A 16,244-nucleotide genomic window follows, 5' to 3' on the forward strand; every position below is an offset into this window, starting at 1 on the left:
ACACCTTTTTTTTCTCTCTCGGACATGGCATGGCCACTACAACATATTCTTTCATCAAACATTATTTTTATTGTTGGATTCAAAACTACATCTTGGACAGAACTCACGTTTGCACGACAGTTTATTTGTCAACATCACCCTGTCAGCACAATACACCTATAGACAATGTGTGACTGAGAATATTGAAGCCACATCACCATGTTTATGTCTTAAAATTGCTGGGACCTTCAAATGTTCAATTAAAATGCGTGTCTGATAAAAAAAGAATGGTCTTAAATGTCTTCAAATGGTTTATTTGCTTTGTCCCACCAGCAATCTAAATTCAATATGCTCTTGTGTTTTAGATCCTTCTGAGCCTTTTTGTGGCCGTTATTTTGGACAATCTTGAGTTGGATGAAGACCTGAAAAAGTTAAAACAGGTAAGACATTGTTCTATTTATTTTGCTTATATTATTAAGTTTGGGGTCGGTAAGATTTTGTAATGTTTTTGAAAGAAGGCTGCCTTTATTTGATCAAAAATACAGTAAAAGCAGTGTAATATTGTGAAATATTACTCCAGTCTTCAGTGTTACATGATCCTTCAGAAATGATTCTAATATGGTGATTTGGTAACATAAACACTTAACATTTCTCATTATAAATGCTTAATATTGCTTATTATGTGCTGCATAATATTTTTCAGGATTCAGGAGGATGAATATAAATTTCAAAAGAACAGCATTTATTTGGAAAAATATGTTGTAACAATGTAAAAGTCTTTACTGGCACTTTTGATCAATTTAATACACCCGTGCTGAATAAAAGTATATATATTTTTTTCTTTTTTCTTTTTTTTATATTACTGATCCTTTTGAATGGTAGTGCCTGTATTTTTATTTTATTTCGTAGCAGTTGGTAACATTTAAACCTGGCCTCCTTTTCTGGGGGAATGACTCTGGGACAGGACAATTAGCAAAGCTGAATTAAAACAACTTGTTAAATCCCTCCATTTGCTGTCAGACCTACCCTAACTAATAAGATCAAGTTCAAAACTAAATTAGCTTATAATGCTTTGACAATGTCCTTTCTAGAGTTGCTGAACCATGGAATCAAAATATATCCAAAAACATTCGTCAACAAGCAAAAATAATAGCCTTAAAAAAGTTTGGTGTGTCTTTTCATTTTTTGAGGAAAATTAGCAAACAGGGTGAGCCTGCCATGTTAATTAGTACAGTTCTCCATCTTGTTCTCTGTCTATTTTTACTTTTATTTTATTTTTTATGGTGTCATGATGCGCAGGTAATGATGACTCATAAGATAATTGGTGTGAGAAAGCGTGACCTGTTTGGCAAGCGCACTGCAAATGAACTTCTGCTACGGCCAAGTATCATAGGAAATGGCTTTTGAAAGCAATTAGAGGTTGCATGTCTCTGTGGATAACAGCATGTCACCTCTCCTTGAGCGCATCAGCAACATAGTTCAGCAATTGTTGAAAATGTTGAGAGAGGGAAAGAGAAAAACATAAAAAAAAACAAATCACAATTTGCATGATTACTTTTGCAATTTGTCGTAACAGTCTGCTGTGTTACAAAATATGCTAGGACAAATTGTTAAAGTAAAAGTGTAAATTGAAAGGCAAAAGCCACTGGTTTCCTGTGATTTCTATTTTTCTCAGTGTTTTTTTTTTCATTCCGAGTAAATGACATGAGCTGTGTGGTCCTTCAATCCACCCGGCTGTCAAGCTCCAGGCATCTTCACATGCCCAGATCGGTTATCCCTCAGACACAGACACAGCTGACTGATTCACGGTTCCACCTGTAAAATTGCCTATTTTATAGGTGCTTCAAGCACAGATGGGGGCAATCCAAAAATAGACTAGATTGTGATTGCTCTCCAAGTATACAGGTGGCTTTTATAAAGCACAATTCAACAGCTGACCTTAATTGAAGGAAAATCATTTCTAGCTGATGTGGAAAAAATAACAACTGGACGTGTTTTTGTCCTTTCCCTCACAGTGGCTTTATGACAGCTCTCCTACAGTATAGGTTGTTTTTTTTTTTCGTAGGATTTTCCGTTGGTGCCTCAGAACCTCTGTCACCTTGTAATAAAGTCATCTGTAACTGTCTCCTAAAAAGTTGGCCGACTGCTAGATTGAAAGATTTCTGAAAATGGAACATTAATCAAGACAGCATATTTAACCTTCAATCTTTTACATCCTCACAGACAATTTTTTTTATTGCAAAGCTTGGCAGGAAATTGTTTGTCTGTTTGGTTAGGCTTAGCTTTGTGTCATTTTAGCACATCCATACTGAAATCATCATATTAGAAGGATTTTTGAAAGATTATGTGACGTACTGAAGTAAAAATAGAAAATAGTTATTTTAAATTGTAATAATATTTATCAGTGTGTGTGTGAGTGAGAGAGAGAGAGAGAGAGAGAGAGAGAGAGAGTGTGTGTGTGTGCGTGTGTGTGTGTGTGTGTGTGTGTGTGTGTGTGTGTGTGTGTGTGTGTGTGTGTGTGTGTGTGCGCGCTTGTTTATATGATTTATGAGGAAATTTGTATAATGACATGGGGTAATTACACTGGTATTACAATGTAAACTTGGTATATGATGACATTTCCTGAGTCCTCGTAATTAAAATGGCTTTAAATCATACGAAACATTGTTTTATAAAAAATGTGAAAATACACAACGTTTTCTGTGATGAGTAGGTTTAGTATGGAATTAATTTTGTTCCAATAATAATGAACGTAACTTTTCAAGAAACTAATTAAAATATAAATTGAAACTGAATAAAACATCTTTGAAACTGAAAAAGAATAAATTGCAGGCAAATTTTTTGACTTCGTTTTTAATACACTGCATGTTTTGCTAACTATTTCTCATATTTCGTTCGCTGATCTGAACTTACAAATGCGCTTCCAGAGTTTTCGCTTAAGCTTCTGAAGTTTTCGTTTACGCTCCCAGAGTTTTCGTTTGCTGTTCTGACACATTTCTCTCGTGGGGGCGGGGCTAGTAGCAGTGTGCTCTTATTGGCTACTGAGTGTTTGATTGACAGCTTCTTCACCTGGAAGTGAAGACGTCAGTGCTGTGTTTATGTGTGGATGTGAGCGTCTGTAAGCACAGCTTTCTATTTAATTTTAATGATATTAAGTTTATATCTGTATTTTTTTTGCTGCTACACTATATTGTTGAGATGATTTCTTATAGAAGGAATAGTAGCCTACAGACGAATCGTTATCATTAGCGATCGTCGCTATCAGGATACTGGATAGCCTACTCGTGGTAAGTCAAATTTATTTATTTTTAATCAATACTATACTAATACTATTTATAATACAGTACTGGCTTTTTTCAGGTGGAGAGGCATTTTAGAGCTCAGTGAGAGCCCATAACATTATACAGCTGAGCTGTGTTGTCTTGATTTAACTGTTAGCCCAATCATTACATGACTTATCTACATTCGGTTACAGTCTTCGATTAGATCATATTTCCCCCCAGCCACCCCAAACAACATTGGGCTAGAGTAATGTACAGTATCTGTACTGTAGCCTACAGTACAAAAAGTACTGTATCAGTCAATGACCGATTCCATAGGACCAGAGCGCTGTCAATCACTGCCTGATTCAACTTTGGCAATGTAAAGCCTTTTTTTTACCATGCCAATAAAGCTATTTAAACCTGAATTTCTCAATTGCTGATTAATTTGCGATGCAGAGTTTTTGAAAGAGGAGAGACACGTCTTGACCACAGAACACGTCTCTGTTCATAACATGTAAACACTCAATTATTTTGAATCTTGAAAATTATTTAATTATTTAGAAATTATTTATTCTGATTACTTTTGTGTGATAAAGATGACTGATAGATAAAGCTATTATATGTAGCTAGTATGAGTAAATACTTTTTCTGTCCATATTTGACTAATAATAATGCCAAAAATTGCACTTCAAATGAACATTTCTGAGAAAAATGCTTAATCTTTAATAGTCTTTAATAATAAATATATGTCCAAATTAAAACCTTAATACATGCAAGTAATTATGACTGAAAACATCTAGCAACTGGGGAATACACAGCCATGGATATATGTTTATATATAGGGCTATACAGCCATCTACTGGTTACACGACAGTATTACAAATGATAAATGCTTCATGACTCCCGAGGTAAATATTTAAGCTAGTACTGTAAAATCCCTTAAAACATTTATATAATTTGTTTGGAAAAAATATTTTAAATCTGCAACTTATTACTGTATGTGGGAGTTCAAAGTAGTTTGTATTGTTAGATTATAATACATTTCCTATCTCATTTTCCAGGGAGTGGAGCAACTTTTCCATAAACAAAATTCTGATGCTGACACAGAGGATGGAGTGATAGTACCAGAGATCCACTGTCCCTGTCAGAAAATAATCTTACTTTGTTCAGACACATCACCTTTGAATGACTGGGATCTTGATCTTCAGACACCTGATTTATTTTATTTTAATATAAACTAGCAAATATTTTAATTTCCTCTAGATTAAAACAAACACAGTTCACAAGAGGTTGCACTTTATTCTTATTAGTCTATGCTGATCTTGGATTAGCATACCAACAGCAAATGTATGTTAAGGGGATAGTTCACCCAAAAATAAAATTCTCTCTTATTTTACTCACCCTCATGCTGTCCCAGATGCATTTTACTTTCTTTCTACAGATAAACACAAATCAAGATTGTAAGGAAAGTAATCCATCTCTGCGAGTCCTAAAGACGCTTTAAAAACCACACACAGTGAGCGTGATGGTAATCCATGCGAAAAATCACTTCCGACCAACTGTCTTACGTACATGGGTTACAATCCACTTGTTTTATGGACTCACAGAGATGGATTATTTCCTTTAAAATCTTTGTCTATGTTATAGTATGTTTATGTGAAGAAGAAATTCATATACATCTGGGATGGCATGAAGGAGAGTAAATGATGAGAGAATCCTCATGTTTTGGGTGGACTATCCTTGTACTGCTTGTGTCCAGTTACTGCTTTGTTACTTGTACTGCAACAGGAACTGCTCAAAGAATCATTGCAACATTTAAAATGTATATGAATTTTTAAAATGTATTCTGTATTTGTAATTTTTCATTTTGTATAGTAATGTATCATGAGAATACTGTGCATTACATGTATATTATGCAGTTAATGTTTTGTGAATTCTGGTCTTTCCTGTCACACCATAATTGCATCTCAAGACCTTCACTCTGATACTTGTGTGTATGCTTTAGTGACAATAAAGAATGTACATTTATTTGAATTCATATTTTCAATTACATTAATTTAACTGGTTGTATAAGTCACAATTGAAATGGTAGATGATTGTTAAAATATATTTACAATTTTAAATCTTAGAAGATAGTATTAATTAAATGAAATAACTAAATACAATTATCAATTAAAAAAAATGGCAACAAGAACATTCTTTCTGTGACATATGTAAAGAAATGCCCTTTGAGGTCTGTATCTGACAGCAGGCCACGATTGTAATTTTCATATTGTTTAAATTCCTCTTATTTAAGTGATCATTAATTTTGATGGTGTAAATGTATATCATGCTAACAGTTAGTAGTGTGCTGGCCATGGCTGCCAACCTTGAGGTTGAAGTTTGACTTTCTTGACAGCTGAATATATCACACACGTTTGCTAGCATTCTCTTTAAATTGTAACAGCTCAACCTAATCAGAGCCTAACATGCAAAAGAATCATCAGGAATAAACAAATATTATCCGAAAACATTGGACACTATACAACATTTTAAGTATTATGTACAGTACTTTAATGTACAATTACACATGAATAGACTGAATAGATCTCTTGTGCTCCTAAAAGCTTCTGTCGACAAAGTAGTAGCAGCAGGTAAATACAGATAAAATTAAAAAACAAACCTAACTTAATATCATTAAAATGAAATAGAATGCTGTGCTTACAGACGCTCAAATCCACACATAAACACAGCACTGACGTCTTCACTTCCTGGTCAAGAAGCTGTCAATAAAAACCTCAGTAGCCAATGAGAACGCACTGCTACTAGCCCCGCCCCCACGAGAGAAATGTGTCAGAACAGCAAACGAAAACTCTGGGAGCTTAAACGAAAACTTCAGAAGCCTAAGCGAAAACTTCAAAAGCGTAAATGAAAACTCTGGAAGCGCATTTGTAAGTTCAGATCAGCGAACGCAATATGAGAAATAGTTAGCAAAACATGCAGTGTATTAAAAACGAAGTAAAAAAATTTGCCTGCGATTTATTCTTTTTCAGTTTCAAAGATATTTTATTCAGTTTTAATTTATATTTTAATTAGTTTCTTGATAAGTTACGTTAATTATTATTGGAACAAAATTAATTCCATAGTTTAGGGGTAGGGTTAGTTTAGGGCAGAGAAGGGGTGTCCAATCCTGTTCCTGGAGGGCCACTGTCCTGCAGAGTTCAGCTCCAAGCCCAATTAAACGCATCTGAACCAGCTAATCAAGGTCTTACTAGGCATACTAGAAACTTCCAGGCAGGTGTGTTGAGGCAAGTTGGAGCTAAACTCTGCAGGACATTGGCCCTCCAGGATCGAGTTTGGACACCCCTGGTGTAGGGGGGTAGAATATACAGTTTGTACAGTATAAAAAGTGTGTGTGTGTATTTCTGTGTGTGTGTGTGTGTATACTATATTGTATTGTATAGAAATTAATTTTTTTATGTAAACCAAAGTAGACATGAGGTTGAGGGCTTTATGCATGTATAGTATGTATAGCTAGTTTGTGGTCAGGATGTTTTTTTTTTTTTTCATCTTGTTTCATCAAGATGTTTCATCTCATTTCATGCTATAAATGTCAGACATGACATCTCTAGGGACAGTAACAGCATCTCACTTTGATTGATGGTAAATCCCTGGACAAACCTAGAGAATTCTAATCTAGAGAATGTATCAGCTGGGTGGTTTTAAGGGTGTTTTTTTTTGTTGTTGTTTTTTTGGAATAGTTTATTTAGATTCCACAAATAGACCTGGTGGTTCCATTTCACTCTCACTGCAGGACAGGGTAAGTGTTGAAATGAGTCTGACCCTGATCTATCCTCCCACACTAATACTTTTGCCAGCTACAAAAATAACAGAACAAATATTTGTCAAGTAATTTTACCTTTCTATTTTTCCAATTTATTTTAGTTTATGATCGTGTGTAGCAAATTTACAAACTTGGAAATGTTTGAGTCAAGAGGAAGGACTGTTAGACTGTGTCCTATCAAAGCTTGACATGTTTCCTGTGAGGAAATTGCTGTACAACAGCCCAATCAAAGCCAATTAAAACATATTTGGTGTACAATATATGGGTATATATGGTTTTGTTGTTGTTGGAGATTTCACAGTTGGCAGAGCTACTCAGCACAGAACACCACAGAAAAAGTTTGTATCCACATAATAAAAAAATAGATCAGTTTAGTGTGATTGTCCAGTTCTTTAAAATGCTTTCCGAGATCCCATACAACGAGCAATGGTGGCATATTTATTTTCCATAAGAAAACTGAACAGCCTGTTACTGTATCCCTCTTTCATTCTCTCAGAGAATAGAACTGTTTCACTGTGAAACAGTTCACATGTATTCAGTCAGAAGGACCTAGTGTGGCACTCCATGATGTTATTTGTTACTGTGGTTGCTGAAGGCTGCGTGAGAGCTATTCATGACTCAGGATATGCTTGTAGTGTTGCTTGTTGGACTCATTTATTCAGAGCTTTGAATGAGCCATATCTGTTTTCATTGATATTGACTTTGGTAACTGATATTTTTGGCATACAGTAGCTGGCAGCTAAGAATGCAAATGTTCAAACCTAAAGTTTGCACATATATTATTAGAGAACTTGCTCTGAGGAGTTGGAGGACTGAGATGATGACTCATAACTTGTTGGAACATCATATATATTAATTTTGGTAGCACTCCAGATGAGGGTAGTCAGTATTCCTGCTTCTGTGTACCCTTCAAAGGACAAGACTGGCCGGTAAAAGCAGGCATTTAAGGTGAATATGCATTTTAGAAATGCATTAGTGTAGAACATTAGGTTTAAATAGCTGCCATATCTTTTATAAACTAAATGATTAATTTAAAAAAGAAAAGAAAACACAGAATTTGGCTAAAATTGACCTGCTTTCACCTCACAAAAGTTCTTCAAACAGAAAACAATGCCATTTTCATCAAATTTCTTCTCACATGTGCATTAAGTCTGACTCAAAAATATATTTTTTTAGATTTGCTCAGAATAATTTCAACAAGGTTTGCTCTCTGTGCCATTAAAGGTGTTGAAAAACACTCCAACAGAAATGGTATTTACCAAACAACGAGATAATTAATCCCTTTTTCCCATGGTGACATTCGTCATCATTTGCTGATTGCAATAAATGGGATTCATGAAAATGGCTTGCATCTGTCAATACTGGCAGATGATTTGTCTTTATTTGAAGTACATTTCAAAGCCACAGACACAAATGGCTTGGACATTTGTGGATTTGCAGGCATTGATGGATAGACACGGGTTAGTTCTTGCTTTATGGCCCCAGGAGGGCCATTTTGACTCTGTCCACAATCTCGACTCACTTCAGCACAATTTCGTCAGACACTGGTTCCCTCATCAACAGTACAGGTCACATATGCTTAGTGTTTTAGTCATAACTCCACATCATATCCTCATCTGTGGTTTGCAATAGGGATGCTCCGATCAGCATTTTTTGCCTCCGATACTGATTCCGATCACCGATTCAATACTAAAATAAAAACAGTGCTGAATTACCTAATAAACAGTATGCCTCACTGTGTGGAAGAGACTGGGATCATTCTTTTGTGAAAGGCATCAGGCAGGCTTGACTTAAACATTACTTTCTTAACTTAGTAAAACAAATTAAGAAACAGAGACAAATGTAGTGAATTATTTAATAAAATAGCTAATTGTGCTACAAATGCAAGTAAACCAATAGCTTCATTAGCTTGGTGCACATTCAAAGTAAACAGGAGTCAGTAGGTCTTTGTAATGGTTTACTGAAAATGTGAATTTAACATCCAATACAAAATCAGTAGAATAAACCAACAGCTTCACAAGCTTTACATGTAAAACATGTTAAAAATAAAACAGAAACAAAAACTTTATAATAGTTTTGTTAGTGCATACATTTTAAATCCAATGTACAGTACAATAAACAAAGGAGCTGAAACTGACAAAAAAGATTCACAGCTTAGTACACATTCAAAATAAACATGAGCCAGCTGTCTTTGTAATGCTCTTTAGAATGACATCTCTGGAGATGTCTGATTAAGTTGGATGTGTTATAATTCGAAGCTTTATCACCACCCCTTGGAACATTGACATTGCATATATTGCAAACTGCTGTCGAACTTTTTGGCATAGCTAGCGTGAAATAACTCCAAATATGTGATTGCGCCATGCTGTTAACTGCTCTGTGCACGTTAGCTTGTTTGAATTGGAAAATGTTTACCTGCCGCCTGCGTGCTGCGCATGTTGCTAGCGTGTGATGTCACACACTTGCGCACAGCATAGAATTACCGCGAGAGCATTTAGAGAGCTGGCTGCTTTGTAAGCTTTCGAATCGCTCTCGCTGTAATTTGATGCCGATACACATTGTTACCGATACCCGATCTACAATTTTATTCCATATCAGAGCCGATACCCGATACAAATCAGTGTTTCCTCTAGGATTTTTTCCAGGTGTGGTGGCAGGCCCATTTCCCCAGGGGGAGGGGGCGTCACCCATGAGTGATATTCCCATGGGCCACGCCCCCTTGCCCCACATGTTTAAACCTCCCTAAGTATTATAATATGAAAGGCTCCAATTTAGAGCGGCAAAGTGATTATGCGCATCCCGTGTGCAGAATGATGCACTTGAAGCAACGCAAAGTCACAGCATGCAGCGCTTTGCATCGAAAAATGTTCAAAGCACAAAGCGAAGAGATATTTAATGCTTGTATTATATCTATGCAACAGTTTATTGAGCCTTTTCTTTTAACAGTTTTAAATTTCAGTTACAGTGCGCATGAAGATCAATTCATAGTGCTCTCTACTCCAGTGCTGTAATCTAACAGACACCCGGGAGAAAGGAATATGATTTAGAAAGCGCAATGAACTCCAGCAAGATAAAGTCATTTTATGCAAACCATAGACCTGGCCTACAAATAAAGTATAATAATGGGAACATTGATCTTGGAGAGAGTGTCATCGTGTTACTGTCGTTTGAATGCTGAATGGAGAATGACTGAGGAGAGATGAGTTTAACTTTTAACTTTAACTTAACAACTTAAATATTCATTTTTACCTCACATTATGCTATCGAATGACTTTAGAAGTCTTGGAATATAGTGCATGAAAACTTAATGGTGATTTACAGTGTTTTTATGCCTTTAGTGGGGCTTAACAATAACTAAATAGTATGCACAATAACTTCTCCCAAAAATGTTAAAAAAAATTAAATAAATGTGTGAGAGCGTGTTATAGGCTATATGTCATGTTATAGCCAGATATGTCGATGCTACTGCAGCACGCATCACCGCAGATGAGCAGCTGAGCATCTATACATTAAGCCAACGTGCAAACTATCGCAAATCAAAGTGAAAGTAAGTCGCAGACGCTTAACACACAATCATCATCATTAAAAGTAAAGAAACAAAATGATCTTACCAGGGCTGTTGCCGCTCTCTCTTATTGCGGTCTTTTATTTTGAAATTTTAGCTGATGATCAATAAAATGCAGCTCTGTTGCTTTCAGTGACGTGCACTCCATTTAAATATGCATATGGTACCATATCATCTCGTATAGATCGTATTTACGAGTTGAACGAACTTGAACGCCACCACAATGTCGTAAATACCAGTCGGGATTTTCTCTAAGCCCCGATCTTTACGAGTTGGGGGTGTGTCACTGAGAAACATGGCGGAATACCACAATACTTAAAGGTATTTAGCAGTGATATTGTCAGGCTTTTCTATTTACAACGCAGTAAGCTAATTGCCGGCACAGAATATGAAGGCATTATAATATAACAATGCAACATGTAACGATAAAGATGGCAGTGGCTTCATAAATTAATTAAAAACATAAAAACACAAAGTACACCTGGTGCACATTTCTTTGTTGTTCAATTTATAGAACAAGAGTTTAAGAACATTACTGTATTTTTGTGTAATTAATTAAGAGAAAGTACTCTGTCATTTTACTCTGACGAAAGTGACTTGAACGCACATGCTGTCGTAAACACGACTTCCCACCTCGTATGTACAAACTTCTCAGGAGGACTTGAACGCACCAATAGCGCAGGAATTGAAGATCGGATGTAGCGGAAACCCTGCAAATATCGGATTGTAGCATCCCTAGTTTGCAACAAACAGGTACAGGATCAGGAAGGGGATACTATAAGCAACCACCACTGGGGTTAAGTAAAGACCTCGGAAATTGTACACACCCCTCTACAGAAGTCTCCTTTTTGTGAGCGTATTAAATTTGTCAGGCATCGTGGCACCTGCAAAAGCACAAAGAAAGGATCATTAGTAATTAAACCCGACAGGATAAGAGGAGGGAGTGCTAATGAATATCCAGTGTGTTCCACACGTTGCAGATCAGCCAGTGATAAGAGGAAGTGTATAATGAGCTTCCCTCTTCCCTGTCAGAACTTGTCCATACCTGCTCATGCTGCACTCTTCTCCCATTAGCACGGATTGAAATCATGCATTTATTCCATCAAACTTTTTTAGAATTTAATGAATTGTTCAAACAGCTTTGCATATGAGGTAGGGCTGGGTAAAAAATATCAATTTCTCGATTTTAATCGATTCTTATTTTTACGAACCGATATTGATTCTTAAATCCGCACATGATCTTCTCTTCCACATTAATAATACCAGTTACAGTGCGAAATAAACATGAATGAGCATCTGAAAGTGTGTTAAAAGATAGAGTACAACTTATCGAAGTCCGTATCATGTCACATGGAATTGCTCAATCAGTGTTTCAACCGTGGAAAGACGTCAGTAAAACAGCTTGTAAACAATGTCATGTAACGTCACATTTACCTCAGAAAAACCATATCCAGACCATAAACTCGTTAGTCATCTAGAAAAATTAACTCTAGAGAGGAGCATTTTGCTAAATATATGCAACATATTACATATTCATTATAATTTGTAATGTTCTTCAATATTTAATGCATGTAATCTGGCAAGTTTTTATGACAGCCACCATTTAAATGTTTATATTTCATTAACTTTATTATTATAAAAATAAATAAAAGTGTAATTTAAGTGTTTGTATACAAATCAGTTTTTCATCATTTTTACCTTCAATATTATAGTAGGCTAACGAAGCCTATAGGCTACAACTGACTCCTAGAGTTTACAGCATTATTTGCCAAAATTAGCCATGTATTGTACCTGATATCCAAAATAATCAATACTGAATCGAATCGGAATCGAAATTGAATCGAATTGCAAGCTTGTGAATCGAAATCGAATCGAATTGTGAAATTTGTGTCAATACCCAGCCCTAATATGAGGTGATTTGTGATGATTGAGAAGGAGATGCCCAGAGAGTTGTTTTATATCAAGGGTTTTCAAACGTTTTGATGCCAAGGACCACTAAATATGATTTTATACACTAAGATTATTAAGGTAATTTTTTAATGTCTTTTCTGCTCACTAACTCTTTTCTATTCAAACCTTTCTATTTTAATATAGTTTAAAATGTAATTTATACATTAAATTTGGCAAAGCTGAATTTATAGCAAGCTTTATTTCAGTCTTCGGTGTCTCATCACATCCTTTAGAAATCATTCTAATATGCTGATTTGGTGCTTAAGAAACATTTCTTATTATTATTATGTTAAAATCAGTTGTGCAGTTGCACAACCACAGACACCACCACGATTGGTCATCTTTAGTCTAGGACAGCCCAAAATCGTGCAATATGTACCGGGCATTAAATACACAGGGGAACTATAATGAGTTAATTAATTGAAGGACAGGTCAACGGAATCATTTAATGATTAATCAAACACACTAGGAAACTAGGTCAAATGACAGGGCATACAGGCAAACAGGAACAGAACCAAAACACAATGAAACTAAGCCAAAACAGAGCATACATGTAACAGAGAGATTAACACTTAGTTTTAGTTTTATTTGCACAAAACTATATACACAGTTGTTTTTATAGCTGCCAGTAGAAAAATAATTGCAATTAATCGCATGATTTATGACCAGTCATTAAAGCACAATGAAAAAGTAATACTTGTAAATACTTTTTTCAGCCTAATTTATACTTGTCACGGCAAACTAAGAACAAAAATGTGAGGACTCAAACGCTGGAGAAAAAGAAGTATTTAATAACAAAAATGCAAAACAAAACCCACGAGGGGGAAAAATAGAACCAAGTAAATACAAAAACAATAAACAAACTCAGAACACTCTGGCAGGTCTCGGGGAACAGGAAACAAAAGACAATGTACCGACACAGACTGCAAACAAGAGGGAACTAATAAAGGGAAACTAATCAGGAGGGAACAGGTGGATGAACTCAAACAATAATCAGATAACAAGGGGGAGGGATCAGACAATAACAAGAGCACATGGCCCAAAATAACAAAACACCCATGTGCAGCACAAGACAGGACAGGCATGTGACATTACCCCCTCCCTACGGAGCGGCTACCAGACGCTCCATAAGACCCAGACGGGACGGGAGGGACAGACCAGGGCGGGACGGGAGGGACAGACCAGGGCGGGACGGGAGGGACAGACCAGGGCGGGACGGGACGGACAGACCAGGGCGGGACGGACAGACCAGGGCGGGACGGGATGGGACGGGAGGGACAGACCAGGGCGGGACGGGAGGGACAGACCAGGGTGGGACGGGAGAAACAAAATGATTGTGACACCAGAGTGGCCCACAGGGTTCGAGAGACCAGGACGGCAATGTCAGTCCATCTGGCGGCCAGGGCGGAGACTTTCCCTCAGGTGGCCAGGGCGGAGACGACCCTTCAGGTGGCCACGGCAGAGATTCTCCCTCGGGCGACCAGGGCGGAGAAGATCGTGTAGGCAGCCAGGGCTGAGACGATCTGTCAGGCGGCCATGGCGGAGACGACCCCTCGGGCGGCCATGGCGGAGACGACCCCTCGGGCGGCCATGGCGGAGACGACCCCTCGGGCGGCCATGGCGGAGACGACCCCTCGGGCGGCCATGGCACAGGAACCGACACCGACTCAGGAACAGGAACCGACACCGACTCATGAACAGGAACCGACACCGGCTCAGGAACTGACTCAGGAACTGGCACCGACAGCACCGGCTCAGGAACTGGCACCGACAGCACCGGCTCAGGAACTGGCACCAACGGCTCAGGCACTGGAACTGGCACTGGAACTGGCACCACCGGCTCAGGCACTGGAACTGGCACCACCGGCTCAGGCACTGGAACTGGCACCACCGGCTCAGGCACTGGAACTGGCACCAACGGCTCAAGCACTGGAACTGGCACTGGAACTGGCACCACCGGCTCAGGCACTGGAACTGGCACCACCGGCTCAGGCACTGGAACTGGCACCACCGGCTCAGGCACTGGAACTGGCACCAATGGCTCAGGCACTGGAACTGGCATTGGAACTGGCACCACCGGCTCAGGCACTGGAACTGGCACCACCGGCTCAGGCACTGGAACTGGCACTGGAACTGGCACCAACGGCTCAGGCACTGGAACTGGCACCACCGGCTCAGGCACTGGAACTGGCACTGGAACTGGCACCACCGGCTCAGGCACTGGAACTGGCACCACCGGCTCAGGCACTGGAACTGGAAATGGCACCACCGGCTCAGGCACTGGAACTGGCACCAATGGCTCAGGCACTGGAACTGGCATTGGAACTGGCACCACCGGCTCAGGCACTGGAACTGGCGGCTCCGGCTCAGGCACTGGAACTGGCTCCGGCTCAGGAACAGACACTGGCTCCGGCTCAGGAACAGACACTGGCTCCGGCTCAGGAACAGACACTGGCTCCGGCTCAGGAACAGACACTGGCTCCGGCTCAGGAACAGACACTGGCTCCGGCTCAGGAACAGACACTGGCTCCGGCTCAGGAACAGACACTGGCTCCGGCTCAGGAACAGACACTGGCTCCGGCTCAGGAACAGACACTGGCTCCGGCTCAGGAACAGACACTGGCTCCGGCTCAGGAACAGACACTGGCTCGGCGGTGTCCATCTTGTCCGAAGACACAGGTTTGGCGATGGCCATTATGTCCGAAGACACAGGCTCGGCAGATGTGACGTGAATAGTCTCTGTGGCGGCCATCTTGTCCGAAGACCCAGGCTCTGCAGACGTGACTGGTCGCTGGGGTGGTGCCGGCAGGACGAGCAGCTTGGGCGGGACCGGCAGGGCGAGCAGTTTGGGCGGGGCTGGCAGGGCGAGCAGCTTGGGCGGGGCCGGTAGGGCGAGCAGCTTGGGCGGGGCCGGCAAGGCAAGGTACCAGGGCGACGCGTCAGGGATGGCAGTCACCTCCGGGATGGCCTCCGGGTTAGGAGCCATCGGAAAGGTCATTGAGGAGGCCTTTCTCTTTCTCCTCCGTCCCCGGACCACCGGAACTGGGACCACCGGAACTGGGACCACCGGACTCGGGTCGACCGGAACTGGGTCCACCGGAACTGGGTCTACCGGACTCGGGTCGACCGGAACTGGGTCCACCGGAACTGGGTCCACCGGAATAGCCACGGAGGGGTTCTTCCTTCTCCTCCTCCGTTTCGGAACCACCGGAACTGGGTCCACTGGAACTTGGATCACCGGAACAGAGACCACTCCCCTGGCGATCCTCTCCCGATGGCGAATGAAACCCTCCACCATCGCCTCAAAGCTGACATGGTCAAAAGCCCTACAGATCAGCCAGTCCATCGGTTCATCCAGCGCATAATTAAACAGATCCCTGCAAGCCTCCTCGCCCAGGTTCAGCCCTTCAGCAGCGCGACGGAACCTCTGACCAAACTCCCTCACCTCCATCCCCTGCTGACGGAGGGAGACCAACTCCTGAAAACGGAGAATCCGCTCCCATTGCGGACAGGAGACTGGTGGCGCCTCTCTTCTCCGCTGAGTCCTCATAATGGTCGGTACATTCTGTCACGGCAAACTAAGAACAAAAATGTGAGGACTCAAACGCTGGAGAAAAAGAAGTATTTAATAACAAAAATGCAAAACAAAACCCACGAGGGGGAA

General features: G+C 40.0%; 1 protein-coding gene across 1 annotated transcript in view; it reads left to right on the forward strand.

The window, feature by feature from the left end:
• The window catches only part of nalcn (sodium leak channel, non-selective), a gene marked incomplete at its 3' end in the record, with an annotated part of 123,920 nt that overhangs the window by 56,309 nt on the left and 51,367 nt on the right, over positions 1 to 16,244 (forward strand). Inside the window, exon 17 of the mRNA XM_081367917.1 lies at positions 345 to 419. Coding sequence (XP_081224043.1) covers positions 345 to 419 — 75 coding nt within the window. The remainder of the gene's footprint in view (positions 1 to 344; positions 420 to 16,244) is intronic.

The sequence above is a fragment of the Scardinius erythrophthalmus genome (assembly GCF_964197995.2).
Source record: "Scardinius erythrophthalmus genome assembly, chromosome: 6".
NCBI lineage: Eukaryota > Metazoa > Chordata > Actinopteri > Cypriniformes > Leuciscidae > Scardinius > Scardinius erythrophthalmus.